Source organism: Aythya ferina (assembly GCF_964211825.1).
Source record: "Aythya ferina genome assembly, chromosome: 13".
In the NCBI taxonomy this organism is placed as follows: domain Eukaryota; kingdom Metazoa; phylum Chordata; class Aves; order Anseriformes; family Anatidae; genus Aythya; species Aythya ferina.
In genome coordinates this window covers 17,614,703-17,639,731 of record NC_140311.1, presented here as the reverse complement: position 1 = coordinate 17,639,731, position 25,029 = coordinate 17,614,703, and the positions used below count along the sequence as shown (strand labels likewise).

Sequence of the window (25,029 nt, the reverse complement as noted above, 5' to 3'; positions counted from 1 at the left end):
AAGAGAAATGGTGGCAATTCCAATATGAAGTCAGCTCCCACTTATCTTAAAGCGCTGACTGCAGCTAGCCCTGGGAATACTCACAGTGGTTACTCCCAGGAATGGTTTTCCAGACAGCACAAGCTGTTCGTTATGGATTTAAGTTACATTCTGGGTGAACCAGAAGGGATCCAGACTTCCAATTCCTATTAAAATGTGTTCAAGGCACCATAAGAATTCCATTAAAAAAGGAGATTCTCCATGAACGTTTAGGAAGTGTTAGAACTTCAAGCCTCTCTAGTCATCTGAGAAGACAGAAACCTCTCCAGGTCTTCCACTGTGAGAGCAGCCTGCTTGTCACCCAAGAAGAGAGGTTTGAGAGGTGGTGATAACTCAGACATGAACTAGACTAGACATCAAACCCATCCAGACTTCAGATTGCAGAGCTCCACCTCTAAATGCTGGAGAACATCCCAGCATTGCTCCTCTCTTGCCAGGTTTAATTTCCTTATGACGTGCCAGGAAAACCATCTCAGCCAGCTGAAACTCTGAACCCCATCAGGGACACTGAAGTCATTCTGGCACATTTGCGTCCCCAGTAATCTCTCTGCTGGTGTTCAGCACATAGACTACTTTCAAGAGAAAAGTATGAGTCACCTTTTAACTCTACCCTCACACTATCAATCACATCAGTTATTTTATTCAATCATGGTCCAAAAGTAAAAGTAACGTAAGTAGAAAACCTACAGAAACATATCAGCTCTCAAAAGGCAAGGCAAGAAAAAAGGCCTGGTTTTAATAACGGTGAATTTTGCCAATATTATTTCATTCCTTGTCTTACAATTTGTGTACTTGTGGTTGACTAGAAGGGATTCTTATTTTTAAATTTTTGCAGTTTTTGGAATGTCTGCAGAAGTAACTTAGTACGGTGCCCCTACCTATCTCTTCCAAGCACAGCATCCCTCTTAGGGTCCATAATTTTTACCCTGTTCAGATGCAGAGAAGCAGACCAGATTCTCAGCTGTAAATCAGCCTCACTTTAGCTAAGCAATTGGAGAGATGTTGCTTTATGCCAGCAGAGGTACAAGTCCCCTCAATCCACCTCTATCCATCAATGGATACACTGCTTCGTTTTTGTTCATGAGGGATTCACAATGCCTCTAAGAACAGAGAAAGACCCTTAAAAACAAGTATGAGAAATGCCATGGCTGGATTACATTTGATATGTTTGGATTAAATTTGAAATATTCTTCTTACAGTTCAGATATTGGTTGGTTTACTTGTTAGATCATGTGTCTGAATGTGACTCAATTATCACTTCTGCTAACTTTCCTTTGGGGAGAGCAGAGTCAGGGAACGAGAAAGGAGAGGCCAGAGGAAGAGGTACTGGATTCACAGCTCCAGTTCGGGAGGAAAATTACATGTCTTAAATGACCTTTATCTGAAGGAAGAAGAAAAGTGACAACAGCGATCATGCAAAAAACTACATCAAGATCAGCTCTGCACAAACTCTCTGTGGAAGACTCAATTATCTACAGAGCTAAAGGGAGAGCAAACATGCATTCAGGTTCTTCATCAGCCCCACGAATGCTTGTACCTGTAGTAAAGCTGAAACAACAATAAGTCTAAACTGAAAGACCAAAGGTCAGCCCACAGCCGGATCATTGCTAAATGAGATCAAATTTTTTGCTTACCATCACAAGACTAAAGGTTTGGCAGTTACAAGGGAGAAAAAAATAAATAAAAAGCAAACAAAATCTTAATTATTTACTCATTGTATCAGGCTAGAAGATGCTGGCTCCAGGCAATGAGAAGACCTTAGTGTGCTTTAGATAGTCTATTAGACATCCCCAGTCGTTCAGTTCTTTAGGCCAGCTCTGTTCTTTTCCAGGGCCAGTTTTCCACCCAAAAAATTGCAGCCAACTAAAAAAGCAGCTGCTTAAGGCTGTATGCTTCGTTATCTTTGATGAAAAGATCGACACAGAAGTTTGGGAGTGAGTCTTTGAGGATTTTGTCAGCCTCTGAGGAGGCTGAAGGTATTCTGCATTTGAGGAGTGAAAATAAGCAGTAGGGTCTGCCTTCCCATCTCAAAGGACATGTATATATGTATGTATGTACATGCATTATGTATACATAGGCAGTTCTTTCAGCTGTGAAGGATTTTTCAAAGCTTCCTTTTAGACAGAAAACCACATAGCTTTATTTAGTTTTTAAACAGAATTAATCCCGAAGGAAACATACATTTAAATCACAGGGTAAGAGCATAAAATTTGAACTGATTTTGCAAATCTAAAATATAATAGCTTAAAAAAAAACCTCAGATTCCAAGACCTTACTCATCCAAAAACCCTGGTATATTTGGAAATGAAATGAGAAAAGCATAAAACTCCTGATATTCTGCATTCTTTCAAATTGATTCTTAAAGATGCTCTGCCTCAGAGGTGAATACTTTCCACTCATGAAGAGAAGTGTTGACAGAACAGTACCTTCATTTCCTTTGCAACTGGCATGGTTGGGCTATAATTTTTCCTTCAGAGAAGCCAGACATTTAATTCATTAGAAAGCCTAAATCAATGAACTAACAATTACTGTAAGAAGACTTGCACCATCCAAGGATTTGACCCTCAGGCTTTTTGTTTTACAGGCTTAAAATAAATTTTACCATGTCATTCTTTCCGTCATCACTTTGCCTCAGGACAAATAGAGGCTGGCTTTCTGAGAGGCCACTTTTCATTTTATGACAATTGAATCAACTAAGCAAAACTTGACACTTTAAACTTTAAAGAAACATTCTGAACCTCAGAATCGTAGTGTTTATGTTGTAGAGGTGACATTGAGGTCATTCAGCATTTTTTCTTTAGAGGAAAAAACAGCAACAACGTAAGAAAGCCTCCATGTAGTCTGAAGGAGGGGAGTATAAACTGGAAAAACTGCCGGGAGAGAAGATAACAAAACACTGGCATCTGGAGAGCCGTCTGCTTGGCAGGCATGCATGTCATTTACAAATGTTTGCTCATAATTATATCCCTGGAAGACTTGGGTGAATAATACTGTTGAGAAAGATGCCACTTCCAGAACAGTGCCTCTCCATCATATGTAAATAAATGCAACACTCATTGAAGGGTGAATATATCTAAAGATACTGCCACAAAAAAAAAGGAAACTCGTGCCTCACACTGGCCCAGTACCTGCAAGACAAGAGGGAAGAAGGATGGAGCTGTGTATTAGGACATCTACTGAACACAGAGCTACACAGCAAGGGCAGGAATGCTGGCCAGGTGCCACCGTGTTTTGTGCTTCTTGTCAGACATCACCAGCACAGAAGGGCACAATGAGGAACACGCAATCTTCTGCAGTGACACAGGATTGAGCCACCACGTTCACGTCACGCAGGGTGCACTCAGTCATCAGAGGTCAGATGTGGGGTATTTGCTAACAGCTGAAGGCTTTATAATTCCTTGTTCATCTCTTCTTCTGGGTAAGCTCTGGCTTAACAAGATGTTCCAGGGAAAATAAAAATAAAATTACAGAAATAATAAAATAAGGCTGAGCAACAGCTCCATTCTGGGAACACTTCAGCAATTCCCAAAAAGACATGTCACCACTTCCCCAGATGAAAATATTACGGACAAAATATGATGTGAGGAATGGTTTATCCAGTCAGAAAACAAGATGGAACCATGCCAGACAACGTTTTCACAATGCCTCTCACACTCAGCCCACCGGGGGACAGGCAGGAAGACAGCCTGGTCCACAGCAAAAAAAAAAAACAGGCTTTGAAGGGAGACACGGCTTCACCCCCAGAAACACGCTTGGCAAGCTGTACCTTGTTCTGCTGCACCACCTTGTATCACTGATGGGAACGACAGTCAATCAAACCAAGTTCCTAAATTCCTGTTCTTTGGAAAAGGATGTTTTCTGAAATAGCATCTTCAGGAGAATAAAATTGTATCTGCTTCCGTTCCTATAGTGCTTCTCAAATTAAAAGGGAGAGCTCCTCTCCCCCACCCCAGCTCTGGAGAACCAGGCTCTCCTACACAGAGAGTTTTCACGTTAGTGTTCCCGGGAACTCTACCGAGGCCTCTTTAGGGCTCAGCATGCTGCCAGGGTCAGGCAGCACCACTCCGGTGCAGAAGGGCTAAGAGAAGCGTGAGAGCCTAGGATGGAGCAGAGCTCCCGTTCCTGTTTCTGATGAACTTTCTCAAACACAGAAATGGATCCCAGCTGGATGAAATACCATGAAATTTTCAAGGTTTCTTATTCAGAGCATGGCTGAGCCACAACGCACTGAACTTTCCAGTTCACCTCCCCTCGTGGCAACTTGCGGGACGAATTTCAGCCTTGACTTGAACAGCAGACCCTGTTCTAGGAAAACTGGACTCAGACAAGGGTCACACAGCCATACGTGCCCCTCCAAGACTTGAACCCTGGCCACTGCCAGCAATAACTGCCGGAATGGATTAAGGGAGTTAAGAGATCCCTACTTGTTTGTTTGGTTATGTGAGAGGAGTCCTCAGGGCACCACACACAGCTCTGCTCCCTTCCTTGCTACAGGAACAAAACAGTTGTGAAAGAAAGCGTTTAACAACACATCTGCAGCAGCCCTTTGCATTTGAGCACTGCTATGTCCAATAGCTTTCTGTGCTTTTTGGACACATCATCTAGAAAAGCAGATGGCTATACCGTCCATCAGGAATACAACTATTTTCCCCACCATCCTTAGCAGATGTGAATGCTGACTCACCTCAGCAAGGCATCTATTTTTAAATCCCCCTGAGAAAGCTAGCTAACATCTGTCAATATCTACAGCACAGATTCTGGGTCTCTGTCTGCCTTTGAAATGCCACAGCTTTGCCATGGTGTGGTAATGCAACTCATCCTCCTGTAGCACCATTTGGCTTCCCAAGTCCCTGTCAAATATCCATCCTCGTACACCCGCGTCTGCCTGCTCGGAGTGGGGACCGCAGAGCACAAAGCACTAGCAGTTGTTAAGTTATTTGGACCAGACACAAAACCTGGTGACTCTGGCACCCATGAAATGCTTGACATCTGTATGAGGAACTGGGCTGGTGTCTCTAGCATGGTTGACTCCCTGAGAGATTAACTAACAAGAACAGACTATTGATAATATTAACTTTAAACATTATTACAAGCCTAAATTGTAGGCTCTTCAGTGGTTCCTTTGGAGCGTCCCCATTTCCCCAGGATGCTTTCAGATGCTGTGGGCTGTCAGCCACGGTTTACATGGCTTATGTGTGATATGCCCCCTAAAAGTGAAAGTTTATCCGCTGGGTTTGTAAATATCTTGTCACAACTCCACGTGTGAATTCTTCATAAATCTACTGGCAGAATGAGATGGGAAGAGACTCACAGAGGCCTGAACCTGCCTTGGTAAACAGAAATCCTGTTTTCTGTCATTGTTTGCACTGTTCTGTAGCCAAACATTAAAAAAATGAAAACCATGAAGGGTGACAGAGTAAAGAGAAGAAGGAAAAAGCTTTTCAAATTATCTAATCAGGATGACCATGAACTTGCCCAGATCCTCAACCCCATTTTAGAAATACCAAAGAAGGAAAGTAAGAAGTCAGTGTTGTTACTCTTTCAGCAAGCCTGGCTGTACCTACTCAGACAGGATAGAGGAGGAACACTGTCTCCAAAATATAAAAAAAAAAAAAAAAAAAAAAACACCTTCTTGTGGCTCTAAGCCTGGCTGTCATCCTCCCCAAGCTGCCAGAGTATCAACAGTTTTGCACCTTATAAATTCTGAGTGACATCAGAGAAGACCTAGCTGGGCACCAAGAACGTCTGCATCCAAAACCAGATGCCTGGCAGATTATAAACCTTTCATATGAGGAGTTGTGAGAGACTGATGAATACCTGCAGGAGCTTTGGAATTTGAACCTTGATCTCCATGCAGTTGGGTTGTTTATTCAGCAATTCTTAATCCCTGAAACAATTTTCAAGTTGCTGAGGGAGCCCTTCCCCATAGGAGCTCTGATACAGGCTGCCCAGCCCCTGTTGTCAAGTATCCTTCACAGATACAAACGGTAAAATAGTTCTTTACATGAAAAATTACAAATCTAAACTGCCCCAAAGAAAGGCATCTTGGTCAAATCCAAGCTAAACAAGACTGAACCTGTCATCCAATTTGGAAGACAGAACACTGAAAATCTAGGGAAGACATTTCCACCCCAAACTGATCTCAGTCTTATCGGATTCCTTCCTCAGCCTCCAGAAGGAATCAAAGCCTCTCTTTTTTGTTTGTTCCTTTTCGAGCCAGAAAAGGAAAACAAACACACAGAAGCCTTCTTCCCAGATAGGAAACACACAAGCACATGCCCAAGACAACCCTACCTTTGCCATTACTAGGCAGGGTAAGGACAACCAATGGTACAAAACAGCTGCATGTAGCTCACCACCTTCATCTGCCAGGGTGCTGAAGGGCATCACTCTAATTCTGGTCCTTCTTTCTGTTCTTAACTCGCCTTGGCTGTCATCTGTCTGATTTCTGAGGCAACAGGACAAGGCACATCCCAGATATAGAAGCAACAGCATATTCCACGACCCACCAAAACGATGCATTGGCATCCAGTCGGAGCACTCTTCAGTCCAAAAAAAAGACAGTCGTTTGGTCTTTTATTTCCGTTCTCTTTAGAGAGACACCCCCTTCCCCTGTATTCAAAGCAAATCACCATCAGAAGAGCTAGAAACAAACATGCACACACACACACTTTGGTACCCTCACCACATTGGATCTGTTATCTGCACGAGGCCATTACACTGATAAAGCACAGAGTCTAGAAGAAAAAGGCTGAAAAAGCCCAGCATGACTCTTCTCAGAAAGCCTAGTTAATCAGCATGACTCTGCAAACAACAGCTAATGGTTAATTCACCTGGACAGCTTGCTTCTTTTATTGCTACAAATAATTTGAGCAAAGAGGTCTCATATGAGGAGGAAGAGAGAAGACAGAGCAAACAGGGAAGGCCGGAACACATGAAGGCATGCTCCCTTGAAAAGGAAGTAGTCATTTTCTTTTCAGAACATGTTCAGTGAAAAAAAAAATCAAAACTTTAGGAGAAAATAATAATGGGAGAAAATGAACATAACAAAGTCCACACTGTTCTCAAGGAATCACTTGGCCAGCCGCTGTCAGAACATGCCGTTCTAAGTACCTTAGGAGACCAGCAGGGAAAGTCCCGTTCTAGCTGGAAAATGTTTCCTTGCCTCCAAGGAAAATTTCAAGAAATGTTTCATTTGACTTAGTGTATCTGGGAGGAAGTTGCAACACTGAACATATCCCCACCCTCCCCACACCAACAAAAACACACCAATCCACCATTTTTTCTGACAAGCGCTTGCTCCTTGAAATGACCAATTATTTGAAGCAGCCAGGGCTACTGTTAATTTTTAAGTGATTACAGGATGATCTTATGGTAGCAGTAATAACGACAATGCTTTTCTGTTCTAATGCTCTATATAAGAACTTACATAACTTACATCCCCGGTTGCAAGAATAGGAACTCCAGTTTCAGTGGATTCCAGTTACTTCTTTGCTCTCTGTACACCAGTATGTAACGCATATAGTTGAGTTAGTATAGGAACAGGAAAGGAAAGCAAATTATAAAGTAACAACTCACTTCTGGAGAACAAGTCCTACGAGGAGCGGCTGAGGGAGCTGGGCTTGTTCAGCCTGGAGAAGAGGAGGCTCAGGGGCGACCTTATCGCTCTTTTTAGGTACCTCAAGGGAGGCTGTAGCGAGGTGGGGGTTGGCCTGTTCTCCCACGTGCCTGGTGACAGGATGAGGGAGTATGGGCTTAAGTTGAGCCAGGGGAGTTTTAGGCTAGATGTTAGGAAGAACTTCTTCACTGAAAGGGTTGTGAGGCACTGGAACAGGCTGCCCAGGGAAGTGGTGGAGTCACCATCCCTGGAAGTCTTCAAAAGACGTTTAGATGTGGAGCTTGGGGATATGGTTTAGTGGAGGGCTGTTAGCGTTAGGTTGGAGGTTGGACTCGATGACCTTGAGGTCTCTTCCAACCTGGAAAATTCTGTGATTCTGTGATTCTTCTTCACATGCTTGAATCAGTCTGTGTTGCCCTAGAGCTATACAATCCTTGAGGTAATTTTTCTAAATAAGTTCTTCAAATAATACATTAAAATAATAACATAAAGTTATATCGAGATCAATTTCTTCATTGTTCTTCTCTATGCTCTCTAACCACAACGGTAAACTTGAAGCTGCCGATGTCTGATCACTTCTAGAGCCTATTTTTCAAGGTCATCACCCTCACTACCTCACAGAGGCCTTCCCTGCCCAGACTTGTGAACATTCGGTTGGCTTGAAAAACATTTCGGAAGTACAGCTGGAGTCAAGGCCAGGGCCTTCTTGCTCACTGTGAATAAAAGCAGTTTCATGAGCCACTTTAAGCGATGCCTGGTTAAGTGTTCTTCCCCTTGATTAAACGTTGCTTGGCTTTTAAAGCATGGAAACATTCCTAATATACTGGAGCCATGCCAGGATGCTGCTAAGTGCTTCACAATGCCTTGAATCTCAGGTGGTTCACGTGGCCCTCTCTCACACACAAATCACTGCTGACCACAACTCACAGCTGATTTCACCAGATCAGACACCAGAACAGCAGGTTCTGGATCCAACTGATCCTGGATTGCAGCTGTACTGTACGGATGAAGCTTGGTTTGACCTGGATTTGAAAGATCTCGCCCTCAACTTTTTGACACCCTCTCCTAGGAATCCAGTTCCACGGGGCCTTTAAAAACCTTACTGCTCCTGCCTGCAGGCTGCTGGGGTGTGAGGACGAGGACAGCTCAGGCGTATGGAGGACTGCTAACTCCCCTAAACTTCCCCCCTCACTAAACACCTAGAGCTCTTGGGGTAGATTTGTTAGTCTCTCCTCCAACAAGGCTTGGAAGCCAAGTGCCAGCACCAATGTCAGCATCACATACACAGCACGGTGGAGTCCTGCTTACACCAGGATCTCAGACGTGTGGCAGTTCATTGTCAGATCAGTAACATCCACCCGTCACACCACTGTTGTCGACGGAAGGAAGACACAGACGCTCAATATGAGTGAACAGTGAACTTCAACTTTAATGGATAGCTCAGTCGCCTTTTATCTAGTTCGAACATAATCAACTCATACATATTGCAAAAACTAAGCTCAGGATTGGCTAACATTTCCCGCTCTTTTCAGGTAGTTCCTCCTTCTTTTAGCCACCATCCCGCCTTAGGGACTTTCCCCATCGCTCAAGGGCATCGTGTCCTTGAGCCTGATTGGCTCTCAGCCAGCTGCGTACGTGCCAGACTCATGTGAGTTGAGTACGGTACTTTACTAGCCCATTGCCTCCTAACTGCCCAACATCCACGTGTCCTATTTCACTTAACCATTCCTCCACACACCACCCCTTCCCCCAGCTCCAAATGAAACCCAACAACCTGAAGACAATTGGATTTAAATCCCTGCCACTTGACTGTGCAGTTGCCTGGGCGACGCGTGAGCAGAGCGTGGTTGTGTGCTGCCACATCTCCGGGAGCTGCGCCAATGCCCCAGCCCCTGCAGCTGGGGCAGATTTAACGCCTTCCTCCCCAGCAGCAGCCACTGCCCTGCAGGCTGGCAGCTGCACGGAAGGACAGAGGGACACGGCCAGGCGCCGGGGACACCGTGGCACCTTGTCAAACCGAGTGCTCAGCAACGCCAGGCGTCATCCGCAGGTGGATACGGAGCACGTGCCTTGGTGTGTGCACAGCTGACGAGGGAAAAAAGCATTTAGCACCATCTAAAAGTCACTGTCTTCCGATGATTTCCTGTTACCTCTTGTCCCCCTGCCCACATCCTTCATACTAACAGGAGGTTGCATCACTCTGAGAGGACCATGCTGTCCGCTCCGTCTCCACAATTTTAACAAAAAGCACAGTTCGTGTGCACACCAACTTCCCATCAGCCTCTCCAGGTACCTTCCAGGGCAGGCATCTTCCCAGAATTTAGCTCTCAGTTTCTTTTCTATTTCTTTTAGATGAATGGCCTACACTTCAGTTGGAGCCCACTTTGCCTATGACCTTACAGAGCTCTTCTAGGAAATCCTTCAGCATACAGGCTTATGCTCAGCTAGAAAAATTAAGATGCACTCCAACCCTTCCCTTTATATAGGCACACAAGTATGCTTACCAGACAAACATCTGCCAATCATTTGAAAAGCTAGGAACAAGAAATTCCTATCTGGAGGTCAAGACTACAAACTAAATCTGCTTTTAATGGCAAATAAAACTAGTGGTAATGATGGCAGATAGCCTCCTTGTTATTGCATGCAATTGCATGTGTAATCACAGCTAATTACAGCAGACAAAAATGCCTGTTTGGATGCTAAATGCTCTCATCCAGCAAGTCCTGTAATCCTCCTGGAGCCCTAGCAGCAGAGTGCCATGTCTGAAAGTCACCCACAGAAGGTGACAGCTGCTACGCCAGGCTTGGTTTGTCTGCAAAGGACAACAGCCACGGTGTTATGACCTGTGGATGCGAGAGAAGCAAAAGGACAAAGCAGCTTTATTTCACATTGATGCAACGCCAAGTCTTCCGCAGTCCTTTTCTCCTACAGACACGTACCAGAGAAGTACAAACAAGCAAGCAGCAAGGCATTGGTGCGTGGCTCACATAATGACCTACAACCTGAAACCACCTTTGTGTTCCCAGTAACGTTCATATGTTCAAGGCACAGCAAAGGATTCCTGAGCTCCCTTCAACATCAGCAGAGGCTTACAACCACATTTTGAAGGACCTTGCCTCACCTCCCAGATACAGGCATGTTCCATACATGCGTGTGCTTCAGGTGTAAATGCAGATGTCACAGCACACAAGGCTTCACAATTTGTGTTTGACTGTGCTTTGAGAGTCGATAATCACCAGCAGTACAGAAACATGGACAACTCTGGGTGTAGGCAGGGAAACAGAAAACAAAAGGGCTTCTGCTGGTTCCAGAGTATCAGCAGGCTTTGCAGACAAGTTGTTTTCACAGAACAGACATCAGACCCTACAAAGGGGGAGGATGAGAAGTGGGAGGAACCTCTGCTCTCATCAAGCAAGTGCGCTGGCCCTGCCCCATGTTCTTAACCAGAAAGAAGAGGCTGAAGGGAGAAGGAAAGGCACGCAGAGCCACAAGTGATCATTACATCAAGAGAGCTGTGGGCGTGGGGAGGAAATCTGACAAAGCAATGAAGCATCACTGTTCGCAGGGGTTACAAGCTGATTTGGTTGTCACACAGAAGGCAGCAATGTAGCCACACTGAGCTGCTCTGAGCTCACGCCGCTCTGTCAGGGCAGTTCGTGGCATCCCCCTTCAATCTCCGCTCTCCCTCCAGCTCTGGGCTACCCCAGGCACCATCCTGGCTGATATCCCCCAAGCACCACGGAGGAGCTGTGGCTCTGCTCCGTGCTCGCAGAGCACTGCAGGACAGCCACCCGAACGCAGACACAGCGTGCCACCCTCCTTCCCTTTCCAGTGCCTCTCCTGCATAAATTACTGAAGGCTGACAGGCAGTGCCAAAAACAAGCAGATGTCTCTGGTCTTGTTCGTGGACAAACTGGAAAACAGATTTAGACTGAAGCAATGCAGCTTACAGAGGAGACAGGAAGCAAATGAGCAAGCCATGCCTTATCTCCGAGGGGCATCGAGCCCAGCTGTGCTTACACCTGACAGCCTAGTGCTGAGCACCACCACCTGAGCCCTTCGTGACACTCATTCTGCAAAATTTGTGAGGACTGGGATGCTAATAAACCTTCAGGAGGACTGCTTACTGTGACCCCAAATCCTGTCCTGGGAAAATATGTGGGACAAGGAAAGTTAGTGCAGAACACATAAAGCTAACCCAGCCAAAACACCCAGGCAGGCATGCCCTGAGCCTCCCCTCCCTTCCAAAGCTGGGCCAAGACTTCTAAGGCAGATACAGAGGTGGGGGAGGTTTCCAGCACTGCAAGCACAAGATGTTTTAGCTCCGTAGCCAACTGGTTATCTTCCACCAGTTAGTCTCCATGCAGTCTTTCTAGGAGCATGGGGCAGGCAGTGGGCCATGAGCACGCAGCTCCCCACTTCCAGTCAGATACGGCACCAGTGGGTTATTGGGGTTTAATGAAACACAACAGCAACCTCTTCTGTGCTCTGGGACATGAGAGGGTTTTCTCGGGAAGCAGCTCAGCCATCATCTCAGCTAGTGTCTTTCTGGGCTGTCTTACTGAAGGAGAACTAGCTCTGTCTTTCCAGGACATGAGGGTAGCTCTTTCATAAAGAAAAGATGCAAAGGAAAGCGTAATCAGGGCTTATAAACCAGAGGGTCAGGCAGAGAATCCAGGAAAGCATACACTAATATTCTCATCCTGTCAGATGAGACTATTATGTTGCCTTCTGAATGCCTAACTAACGCGTCACTTATCTCTGCAGCAAGCTTATCGGCTCTTTCAGCCCTGGCTGGAGGATCACCACTATTAGCTTAACACAAAATGTCCGTGGGAGTTAATACCATTGCAAAGTCAATCGTGTCAGTGACAAAATTGAGACAACCCTCGTTAAAAATCAGGCAGACGAGACACATGAAGCAGAGAGACTGCAATTCCCCAGTATTTTCACTAGAGCTGCTTGCTGCTACCGCCGGTGCTGAGCAGGAGCACCACGCAGAGGCCTTGTTTGCCCTCAGTGAGGGGTGAACCAGCACAGGTGGCTGCCGATGACCCAGGGCCAGCAGAGATGGCAGGGGGCAGGAGGCTTCTCCTATCCCCTAGCAGAAGACAGCCGCCCCCAGCCAGGAACCTGAGCCCCAGCAGTGCCCATGAGCAGCCCGCATCGTTCCCGTTTCTTGGACGAGCTTTCCAGCATGGAAATTCTCCTTGGAAAGTCTCCCCGCGCTAGGGAGGCCGCGCAGTAATTACACGGTGCCCTTTGTGTTACCAGGTTCTTAATCCAGGGGTGCCACAGAAGTAACGCTACCCTGGCTTTGTTCGCTTTCCCAAGGAGACGTGTGCAAAACAACTAATTAATGTCAGACTGTTAATGACCTATTGCTGCGAGTGACTGGAATGAGCAAACAGCACAGACGTAACGTTGCAGGTGCAAATCCAAAGACAAAAACAAAGGGGAAGAAATCCTTTGCCCTTCCTCCTCTTTTCTCTCGCCCTCTAATACTCCTTTCTTCACTCGGGCAGAATAAAACCCGAGCGTACAGACAGCCCTTCCGTGCATTTGGTCTGCCTGGCCAACACCAGCCAGTCAGGGGCGGAACAGTGTGAGCATATTTCTGAGCTGAAACTAGAATACCAGCTTTCACCTCAGAAAGACACAGATTCCCAGACCGCAAATGTTCTTGTTGGGACACCAGCATCAGTGAAAGCAAAAGCAGAGGAAGCCCACAGCTCTGTGCACACAAAGCTGCACTCCCCAGCTGCTCGGACAGTGTCACAGAAAGTTTTCTGAAGTACGAGAGTGCTTGTTCCTGTCGGTACCTGAGTACCAGCACCTGGGCAGGCTACCCACTGCCTCTGTAGATGGAGGGAGGACACGAAACAGGGTTTTGCCACTTAGCAGGAAAACTTTTGTTCTGCTCACTAAAATTTCACTATTGAAGCTGCTGTGAGAAATTAACATCAGCAGGAAAAAACAACCTAATGCTATCCCAGCAAATACAGCCCAGCCTTGGTCAGCCTCCCCTGCCACCCCATCACACAGGACAAGGAACAGACCCAGCTGTGTATGGGGTAGGTCATGTTGTCAGATCAGCTCTTCTAGAAAAGCCAGCCAGTTGGTGCTTCCAGAACATTAATCCTAATCCCAACAGTGGACGTGTAAAATTAAGGACAAAAACGTGCTACTTCAGAGCAAAAACACTGTGTGCATCTCACTACAGGCTTCCAGTGTCCTCTTCACTACAGTTGGCAGAATACGAGAACAGGTCACACTCTGATGGAAAGCCACAGGGTCAAAGTTGAGAATGATTTTACGTGGCTCATGGCTCTGAACTGCTTTATAAAAACAAGCTATGCGGAGCATGAAACCTCAGAGCAAACCAGTTACCAGCCCCCAAACATAAGTAATATTAACAGCTTGAAACGTGCAGCACATTAACCACAGTCAGAAGAGAGTGACATGATACTTGATTCCTGTTAAGATGCTAGGTGAAGTGGCAAACAGATACCAGCACTACAGGCTGTGTGCAGACACGAGCTGTTCATTCTGAGTATGAAATCACTGGGGTGTAATCCAGGTTTTATAAAAGTCAAGGGCAATATTTGCAGTAAATTCAACACAGCCATGCAGAGATCAGAGATGTTATCAATCAATAAAGGAAAACTCTGCATTCACTCCAGGCTGATGAGTTTTCACTAGAACCTCTGTGAAACTCAGCAGAAGAACAGGGTGTAGAGTTCAGTACAGAAAGTTTATGTACACGTCTTGGGAACGTGTCTTCACTTCTCTACATCAGCTACACATCCGCGTAGTTGAGTATCCCCTGGGAGTAGCTCAGGAGTGTCCTGCCTCATACTGCAAGACTCACCCAAACCTCTCAAGACCCGTACGTAGTTGAGCTTTTTGGTTCCAGTATAGTTAATACAAAGGTAACCTGGGAACAAACCACACACACATGGTGTCCTCTTATTTCTGGCACTATACAGAGAGCAAGACAACAGATTCTGGAAACACAAGTTAATTCTCCATGGAACAAAAATGAAGCCATTTGCTCTGAACAGAAAGTGGGTATATGCTGATAACATGGGCTCTCAACTCATTCTGTCAGTGGCAGTTGGAAATACCCAAGTTTCTTTTAGTGTAAGAAGACCTCTCCACTGACTGCTCCTGGCTGTTTGTTGCATTAGCTAGCCTCCCTTGCTGGGCAGACTGCAGATCTTCTTTTTCCTACTCTCTCCTCCAAGAAAAATTACAAATAATATATTCATACATCTAAACAATAATTCAGCTACCTGGAATTGGAGCAACTCCCCCTTGCTACTGTGAGGATTCCTTTCCCCATACATTTTAATAAGATACAAGTTACTCTGATAACATGTGGAAAGCTATTATGATGAACAAATGATTGAGTTGCATGACTAATTTCCTTCCGGCATCCCAGGCAGAAGGATGTATTCAGTTCATAACATCTCATTTTCTATAATGTTTTTTGCAAGGGTTATATCTTCCCTAAGAAGGAGAAAAAAAATGACAACATGGTGGGAGCACTAAGTTTAGCAGCTAAAGCTCAGATTTTGTACTGCCATTACTGTGCCTGCACACCAGGCCCTCAGAGGGACAGGTAATAAAGAGAAACTTCAATTAAGAGATGCATGTATTTCTGAAATGCTTCTGTCAACACATCAAACTACAGTGGTAAATAGACTGACCCCAAAAATGAAGAATATTCTGAAAGAATATATTTCTGTATTTATTGATCTATTACTGATAGATATTCTTAATTAAACGGAGGGATGAATTAAAAGCTGCTGAAGCTGGAGTCACCACCCATTGTTGCTTGTTATTAGACAGCCATCAACAGTAAAAAACACAATTAGGCTGTGCAGAATGCTTCCTTCTCACCTTATACAGTAAGGCACGACTTCTGTTTTGGACAGCAATGGGACAGAGAGGTTGATGTCTGAACTACACACTGACAAGAAATGAAAGGAAAAAGAGAGGGAGAATAGACTAAGATAACTGGTTTAGCACAGAGAAGACAGTGGGAGTGATACAGCACAAACAGCATCCCATCACAAGGGGGGTGCCCTTTACCTTTGGGCGCTTCCATTCAACTTTCTTTGGCGGAGCTCTCTGGTAGAAAAGGGACTCATCTGAGGCTGGGAACTCAGGGTCTTCAAAGAGCCGTCCCTGCTGGATACACTGCCCTTTCAGCTCGTGGTACTTCTGATCTCTGAAGAGCTGAACTGATGAAGACATCTCTTTCTGTCTAGGTAAGATGAATATAGGCTTGTGTAAATCACCGAGTCTCTCTGAAGTCCATAGCATAACGCATAGCAATGCACCCATCAGGCTTTGACAACAGAGCACATAACTTGTTCTAAACAAAATTAGTTCTGGATTTCTGATTTTAAAACAGATTATAAATTAGATTATGCTAAGTAGCAGACTAAACCAAACAAAACAATAAATATCATATAAATAAAAGGATGACACTTCTGGCTAAAGAAAACTCATCAGGAAAGGCATTGAAGAATCCAGATGAGGGACAATGAGCATTTTGCTTTGTCTAATGGATTGTAAAGGTAAGAGTGGGTCTTGTCCCTCAACTTATATTGTGTGTGAAGAGCAGGACCATCTTTCTTGCTACATTCTCCTACTAGCCTCTAAAGCTTTAATTATCTACTCCAACTCTTATGCCTACAGAAAACTGAAAACAGATATCTGCAGTTATCCATCTTAATTTAAGTGGCAATACTTTGCCTGGAATTATTGTCTTGGATCTTTATGTTACATTTCAGGGAATCGAATTCCCAGAAGCTGCAAATATTTGCAAGTAGTGTCCATAACAATAATAATCTTAAAAAATAACCACAAGGAAAGAAAGAAAAAACAATTTGCTTTCAAGCCTTGCTTCCAAGAATCCTAACTATCTAGTCCTGTAAGTTCACAGTCTCAGCCACAGAGCTCAAACAAGTTGCTTAAGATCATTCTACAAATCAAAAATCAACTACAGAAATCATTTTGAATGGTGTCAAGTCTGGGGAATGTGAGGGATGCTTCTGTTTTTCTGAGGTACTATTTGAAGAGAGCAGAGAGAATATCTGAACTTACTTTTGTAGTCCCTTCCTGCTACGGGTTAGAGATGTATTCCCCTTCCTTCAGGTATCTACAGCAATAAAGACAAGTGCAGGTTATCCTCCTGGCAGATCACAAGGACTAAACAACATGCAAGCAGTGGAGCACGGTATTACATTGCCCTAGCAGCCTACTCACTGTGTCCTGCTGCAGGGATCCCAGCCCGTGCTCCACGAGCCACTCGCAATCCAAATTGGATGAGATTCCACAAGTTTGCAGGAAACTGAACCAAGCTAGGCACAAGCCTTTCCCAGCAGGCATGTGAGTACAGCAGGGGAAATGCAGAGATTGAGAAATGTTTGGAAATGTCAAATTTAACGTGATTGAAAGTTGCTGTGACCAAAATAACGTAGGGACGGCTGTAAAACCTGCCCTGCCTCCACTCACTCCTTCCCCTGCCCCAGAATTAATTAGCCCTTCAAGGATGAGAAATGCTGCTCCAGTGCCTTCACTCACAGAAAGGAGAGAATTCAGGAGTGCTCTTCCACCTTGCTGCCATTCTTGCAGCCATTCCAAAGCCTCCAAGCCACACACAGAGTAATCTGCCAGTCAGTACCACCTGAATCCTACCAGCAGAACTTACACAGCAAAGCGACAGGACAAAGAACCAGCTTGTGCCTGATATTCTTCAAATGCCATTCTGGTAAAATCTCCGTCCTCTATTAGGACTTTCAGAAATAAAGTTTGCACACGTCAAGACTGAGATGACTTTGAGTCAAATCCCAATACTGCTGCAATGGACAGAACAACTCCTTGTAGCTTCAGCCTGGACAGGGCTTCCCCTTTTGGAACTGGGCCACAGAGTCCCTTAGAAACCATTACACAGCTTCAGTAAAATAAAACTGTACGCAAAGGAACTGCTCAAAACCAAAACAGCTCACTGACACTATCCCACTTGTAATGATTTCCTTAAAGTTGATTTTCTTGTTACTTAACCCCCCAAAACATCACAAGGCACCTTGCATAGCAGACGGCCTCCCAAGAAGACACAAAAAAGACCTCCACCCAGTTCTTCGAAGTCAACTTGTCAATTATACACAGATTGTTCAGGGACAAAAGCAAAAATTAGTCTGTATCCTACCCAAATTAGCTGGACTATCTCCTATCACCAGCATTCTTGCTTATTAAAAATCCCCCAGGAGCTACCTAAGATTCTAAGCCCAGCCTATCTGCGAGATACGCTTGTTTTTAAAATGGCCCAGGGGTGATAAGGCTCTCAGCTGTCCTTGCCTAACGCAGCGAGATGTGCTGTCAGTGAGCTCACCCCCCCGTCTCCCCTCTATCTGCTGACTGCAACACAATCCTTCCAGGATTCACACCCACACGCGCAGTCCCGCAACAGCGCACTGATTGCGGTCCCAAATTCAGCACACGAAATCAAGCTGCTGCCTGCTCACCCTGGGCTCCAGGCAGCACTTGGCAAGGGAACGCTAACATGGGAGGAGGAGGCTGCCAAGCTGCCAAGGGAGCCTCTGGGCTCCCTGGGCCATCCCGGGCAAATGTCTGAGCCGTAAGGGGCTCAGCTGGACCCGTAACTGCTTTCCACCCACCCACGACACCCGGAGCTGCACACAAATCCCACCACTATCTGCTGAGCTAGCAGAAACCCACTGCAGTGCAGCAGGAACCCCAAAATAACCTTTCGAAACATGATAGAAGTCTCTCTTTTTTATTTTTTTTCCCCCTGTTCTTCTTGGGAAGTGCACAGTGCAGGAGACGAAGGCAGTTTCTACAACAGCCTGGTGGTCCGAGCGCTGAGGACGAAGCCGAGCCCTTCCTCTCCTTGGGGTTTCCCCCAGCAGGACCCGGCCACGCTGAGACGAGCAGCAAGCACCTGGCTCCTGCTGCAAGGCCCAGCTTTGAAGCCGGCCCCGGGTGCTGCCCCTCGGTTACCATCACAGCTCCCAGCAGCGCGCCCTCCTCCAGTCTCAAGGTCCCAGCAGAAGCCTCCCCCTGCCCTTCTCCTCCAAAGTTTTACCTTCAGTTGTGCTGACGTTCACAATGTGCAGCTGTGCTTGAGGAAAACATGAGGCAGGGCTTGGCAGCCGCTCTTTCCAGGGCTCCCTGCGCTGCCATGTGACACGGAGCTGTGCACACAGTAACGAGGGCTGAGAAGCGTGGTCCTAAAATACTGCACCACGCCTTGAAGACCCTCTGCAGCTCTGTCACGAGGAAGGGACTGCTCGAGGGGAGGGGAAAGAGACAAAGAAGAAAGAAAAAAGAAACGGCTCTACAGGTCAGGCATTCTTAGTTTTTTTGGTGCTTGTTTCTTTCCCTGACCACACAAATACCAGGTTTGCTCTTTCATCCTTTTCAGTCTCTGAGCTGAGCCCCCACAGCTGATCCCAAAATCCCTCTGGAGCCCCTCAGTCCCAGCAGCAGTACGGGAGGTCCCCAATCTCTCGGCTTCCAACCACTGAGCTTTGACGACTTTCTCTACTCCCCTTTTCCAGTGCAACTCAGAGAAAGGCCTTCAGCACAACAGCGAAGTGAAGTCCCTGCAGGTCCCCATTTCAGAAAGGCTCCACCTGCCTCCCCTCCTCACCCCAACACTGCCTTTTCACCCCCAGCTGACACTCAGAGATGCTTCCCCTGTTGGAGCGAGCAAGCTGTGGCTAAATTACGTGTGACATGGTCGCAAGCACCAGCTCCTGGCAGTCTGAGCAGCCCTAAATGGAAGGGGCACTCACTTGAAACGCAGTTCTTCACGAGGTATGAGGACGAGCTCCAAGCATTGCTCCCAGCCCGGAGAGCCCTACCAAACAGGGCTCTTTACACTCACGTTTTCCCGTCCTGAGCGGTCTCTTCCCCAGCTGCTACGCAGGAGATCCACAACAAACCAGGCTGGCTAACTGTCTGGGCAGGCGAGCAAAAATTACACCCTGGCTGCCCTCATGTTCGTGCAACAAGCACACGAAAGCCAACAGAAGAAGTCACCTCCTCCACTTCTGCTACCCCATGTAACCAACAATCCAGCAGGGTACGAAGCGGCAGAGAAGCTGTTAAGCCAAGCACACCCCTCAGTGGCTCGCTGGCAGGAGAAAGCATCCCTCCTACTGCCATCCCTGCAGGAGGGGCGCAGGGCTGCACGGGGCTGGCTGCGCCTTCACAAGAAGCTCAGCTTTCGGTTCCAAGGGCGAGCGGTGCCAAGCAGCTGCAGAGAGCCCTCTGCTCCACAGGGAGCTCCTCGTCTAGCAAGGGGCTCGGCTCTCCGCATCACCACGCAGCCGCTTGTTTGCTCTGACTGCAGGATTCAAAGAATCACAGCGTGAGGGCTAAAAGGGCAAAGTAAGTTTCTCACTGCCATTTAACTCCACAGCAGCACAAGATGCTGCTCCTTCCAGCAAGCAGCCCCTGAGATGGAAGTGCCCCAGCCTTGGGGTCACATCCCTGCTGCTGCAGGAGCTGGGGGTGGCCACGAAGGGGTGTCCCCATGGATACACACACTGTACCACACTGGGGTACAGCCATAATTTTAGGATTTTTATTCCTTTGCAGGTACTGAGCTTGCTTTTGGTTCCTGCCAACAGCGGTATTACCATTACCAGTACCAACCGACAGCTGGCTCGTGGGTTCCCCGTTTGAGATTGGGGTTGTAAGCCTGCCCTGACACTGTGCAAAAGCTCCCAGCTCCAAACTCTCTTCTTTCCATCCCGCTTTGTCATGCAGCCTCAGAGCCACTGTTTGGGCTGAGAGCAACACAGGCACTCAAGGGCTTAACTGTTTGCAAACACAGTTGTTTAGCGTTCCTGCAAACATCTCCTCCTCCAAACTCCTAGGTTGCTTCAGAGCAATCAAATCAGGGACTGTCTCCAAAAAAGCAGCCCTGCAGCCAAAAGTTTTAAATGACTTTGAACTGGTTTTCTATAAAGCTGAAAGCGCTTCCAGGACTCCAGCTGGAAAAGGTTATTTCCTTCTCCTTCTGCACAAAACAGTCACTTCGCAAAGCAGTGACTTTGCAGATTTGTAGTAAGAGTGCAGGGGAATTTAAAGCAGTTGCAAAACTTCCACTTTGTGTACACTGCGGTTTCGTGATCTTGGCCATCGCTTTCCTACTGCTGCATCAGAAGCATCACTGCCCATAACTTCAAACAGAGCTACTGGAGAAACGTGCTCCTTGAGCACTCCAACACACACACTGCACTGGCAGGCTTTAGGCTTGTAGATTGGGTGTCTATCCTCTGTTCTTCTGCATAAGCCTATATAAAAGCTTACCGTCAATGTTAAAGCAGTACTGGGTTGATATGCAACTGCAGAAGTAAAAGCACGTCCAGTTCACATCAAATTTGCTGCACAGGACATTTAACAGCTCCCAGGTCTGCTATTAACAACCATGGTGCAGGGGCTCAGTTGTTTCACAGCAGCACTCTGCCTGCTTGGATGAAGCACCAAGTTTTCTTGGGTGCTTTGGAATAGCAGGATGGAGTCACATCTGCCCCCTTCTCTCATTCAGCTTTTGGATTTTTCAAGAAAAATAAGGTTAATTTGACTATTTTATGTTCTCTGTAACTCAGTACTTTAACAGATGTATAAAAGTCTCTCTGTCCAGCTCAGCTCAGGAATTCACTGCGGGAATGAGACACGAGCATTTTGCTTCTCATGTACACAGAAAGGTGCCAGCATTGTTCTGCTCCCTGTTTTGCCATACTTAGTATTAGAATTGAGAGAAAACATCACATGTTTTCAGCTGAGAACATCTGTGCACACCCCATCACTTCTAAGAAGAAATTCAGGGGAGAGTAACCAGGCATCAGGAACAGGGCTGGCAACAACTTGTTTGCTTTCACAGATGGCATCAAGGAGCACCAGAATCACCTGGCTACAAACCAAAGCTTTGTTCCTTCTCTTCTACTGCAGCTCGATAGTGCTCAGCTAGGCTTTTCTACAGGACTCAGCAGGACAGGGAGACCTCAGACAGCACTTCAGCTGGGAGCCACGAGGCAGCTCGTACTGCAAAGCCTACACCCAGCAGGACGGCTCAGGAGGGTAAGTGAAGGTTCAAGACCAAGCCTGTCTTTCCAACAGGCTCAGGAGCTGAACAGGAGCTCCACCAGGAGTCCTGCCATTTATTTTCCCTGTTTGCAATCCGCACGCCGATCCCCCTGTCCTTCTTAAACATGAGCCCTGCATGGAGCAGCCTGTCCAACTGCTAGCATGCCTGTGTGGTGGTGGCGAGGGGACAGAGCTCAGCTCCAAGTCACCGAGTGCTGGCACATGGCAGCAGTGACTCGTGGGAGGTGCTGAGCCACAGCTCGGTGGTAATCGCTCAGCTGCAGGAGCAATAAATGAGGAATTACAAATGCACTCCTGAAACATCACCCTGCCCTCTCTCCTACCTCTCTCATAGTCAGCTCATGGTCAGACAAAGGCAAACCCCGCTCTTACCGTTCAGGAAGGCAGCGCTGGAGTCACAGCTCAGGCAACGCGAACACTCGGTGCTCCTCTGGAGCGGGCTGATTGCAAGCTGCAGTCACTCCTCCCCCAGCGAGAAGCACAGCTGCAACGGGGGCTGAGGGTGTGAGCTGGAGGTGCTGGGGCTGCACAGGTGGAGCAAAGAACCGCTAAGGAAGGCTGCGTTACAGGTGGCTGTGCCCGTGAGGGAAAGAGTCCATCTGGCACAAGCAGAAGGGGTGTAACTGCCCCGCTGCCTCCAACCAAAGTAGAAAAACACAGGAGTTTTCTGCCACTGAGTTTTGTGTGACTCCCAGACCTGCCCACAAGTAACGAGTAAAATCCTGGAAGGTCTCTTGCACACTTGCCCCTACTCAAGGGGCCTTGGTTGGCAGCCACAACCAGAAATCCTCAAGGCAGCGAGCAGCTCTGTCCTGCTCAGCATGAGTTAAGGTTTTTTGACCACATCTCAGCCTCGAGGCACCGGCGTTCTGCCTACGTCCCGATGCAGATGTCCAAGCCCCTTGTTAGAGCTCAGCCAGCATTCAGACATTCAAAACACCCCACACATCTGGGCTCTACGGGACTCTGACTCAGAGCAGCCGGGGTGACAGCAGGAGAACGAAGGCAGAGCTTTGCAGATAACAAGGAGAAAGGCTTTTCTGGACAGCCCTGCGCTACCGCTGTCAGTGCGTGCTACTTTTTAACAGCACTCTGAAGCAAACGCTCAGGGTGATCATTTCTGATTCAGGACAGAAATTGCCACCTGCTTAATCTTGGTGCCACTTTGTTTCCCTCCTGAAAGGAGACCTGGCTGGGCCTGCGTACACTGCACAGGCTCTGACCTTTGCCTGGATTCTTCAGCTAGGCTAATAAAACACATCTCTTTTTACTGATTTTCAAGCAACAATGCAAAGTGGCTATGGGCCTCATTTTTTAGGAATATGCAGGCAGACAGGATTTTCCAAACTGCACAGGTGCCTGCATACTTTTAATACAGAGAACCTTCAGTGGCATCCACTGTAGCCCTAAAACCAGCCAGCTTTGCAGCTAACTACAGAGAGGTACAATTGCAGTTCTGAATTCCAAATTATATGATAGGTGCTGATTGTTACATTAATACAAGTCAAGAGATCTATAACAAGCTGTAAAGAAAATGCTCGCAACACTGTCAGCTGATTTGTTCCAGCCATGCCTTTGTGCTGAAACCATGGGAAACAACTTTCTTTAGCATTCCAATTTCTCTCCATTCTGCCTTGTCATAGAAGTTGGTTGTTCAGAAGAGGTCTGGGATTGCAAATTAATGGGTAACTCCCTATCAGCCCCCTCCATTATTTTATGTCCTCATTTATCTACTATTTTAGACACGATATAAAAGTCTCTCCTTCACAAAAATAAAATCAAATGACTAAAATACCCACTTGAATTTCACAGTGAAAGAGTCTGCAGTGAGCACTGACTTTTTTTCAGAAGATCAGAAACAGTCTGGAAAATGGAATTATATGAGCACTGAAATTAAAGCACGCTTTATCAGTCTGGCCCCTTTATTTGGTATAACTGCTAATGATGCCTGTAGAGAAAATACTTGTGTTAGCATTAGACTGGCTATCCCAGAAGAAATGAGAGCAACCACGGGTTTGCAATAAATCACAATGAGTGCTTGGCTCGGTGTTAGCACACAATCAAGATGCCATGTTCTGAAAGAAATATACATTACTGCAGGAGACAAAAGCATTTTCTCACTGTGCTAATTACTAGTCCAAAAGTGCTCATCCTGGTGCACATCAAGTAGCTACAAGTTTACACGATACCTCTGGCACTTACCTGGCTGAGGTCGGTCCTGCTCTGAGGCACACCAAACTCCAGAATCACTCCTGCAAAAAAAGAGCCCCTCAGCTTCTTAACCTGAAACTCCTTGGGCTGTACCAAGATCACATCAGTAGAGGGGTGTATTTCAGGATGACCCTTCCAGAGATGAGTCACGAGGGACACCGGAAAACCATCTGAGCTGACCCAAAATGCAGAGCCTTGTTTATTCCCAGTAAACTATTAGCTGCAGTTGTGGCTGTAGCCGGGAATGAATTTTTAAAGGAGGAGACGAGACAAGGCCGCTTGGCAAGAGTTGCAGGCATTTTTTCTACGGAAAACAGGGCAGATTAATGCGTATTGTGAAAAACATGATATTCCTTATTAGGCTGCACGCTGTATTCCACTTGCATAAAGCCAGCATCAATGCCTTTGCCTCAGTGCATCCCTTCTGGTAACGGCCTGTCCAGACCACGGGGAAGAATCTCACAGGGCTTCTGAGGGACTTGCAGTTGGATGGGGGTTTGTAGATCAAGAGATGCAGCAAAACCCAACAGGTGGCTCTGTGCCCTCCACTCAGCGCTGTGGCAAGCCCGGAGCAGCTTCAGGAGTGGCTCTTGCACACTGCCGAGTACTTCCTCCCAGCTTGACTGTTCAGAGTCAAGAATGCACCTGATTTTGCTATCCTCATTTCCCTTGCAGAGGAGAAAACAACCTGAATGCGGAAAAAGTCTGGTCTGAGAGAGCCACAGAATGGACTCCAGAGGTCCTGAGCCACCCGGGAGGCTGAGCTGCTCCTGGGCCGTGCTCTCTGATGTCTGAGACATCACAAACCTGCCCATGATCACTCAAGCACTTGTCCAGTCTTGCTCCTTGTAGCCTGCTAATAAAGGAAAATACATCAGTTCATGTTTAGAACTTGGGAAAAATAATACATTTTCCTGTGCTGAGGCAGAATGAAAAAGAAAGGTCAAAAATAAATTCCCATTAAAAAGCAGTTTTGGTGAAACAAACTTCTCTGCATAATCCACTTA

At 46.6% G+C, this 25,029-nt stretch overlaps 1 protein-coding gene across 1 annotated transcript in view; it reads right to left on the bottom strand.

Moving 5' to 3' along the window:
• Positions 1–23,254, bottom strand: part of CAPN6 (calpain 6) — a 59,405-nt gene extending 36,151 nt beyond the window's left edge. The window contains exons 1-3 of the mRNA XM_084535064.1: positions 22,184–23,254; positions 16,775–16,829; positions 15,755–15,929 (exon numbers count right to left, since the gene is read on the bottom strand). Of these exons, the coding sequence (XP_084391190.1) occupies positions 15,755–15,919 (165 nt within the window). The 5' untranslated portion in view covers positions 15,920–15,929; positions 16,775–16,829; positions 22,184–23,254. The remainder of the gene's footprint in view (positions 1–15,754; positions 15,930–16,774; positions 16,830–22,183) is intronic.
• Between the last annotated feature and the right edge of the window lie 1,775 nt (positions 23,255–25,029).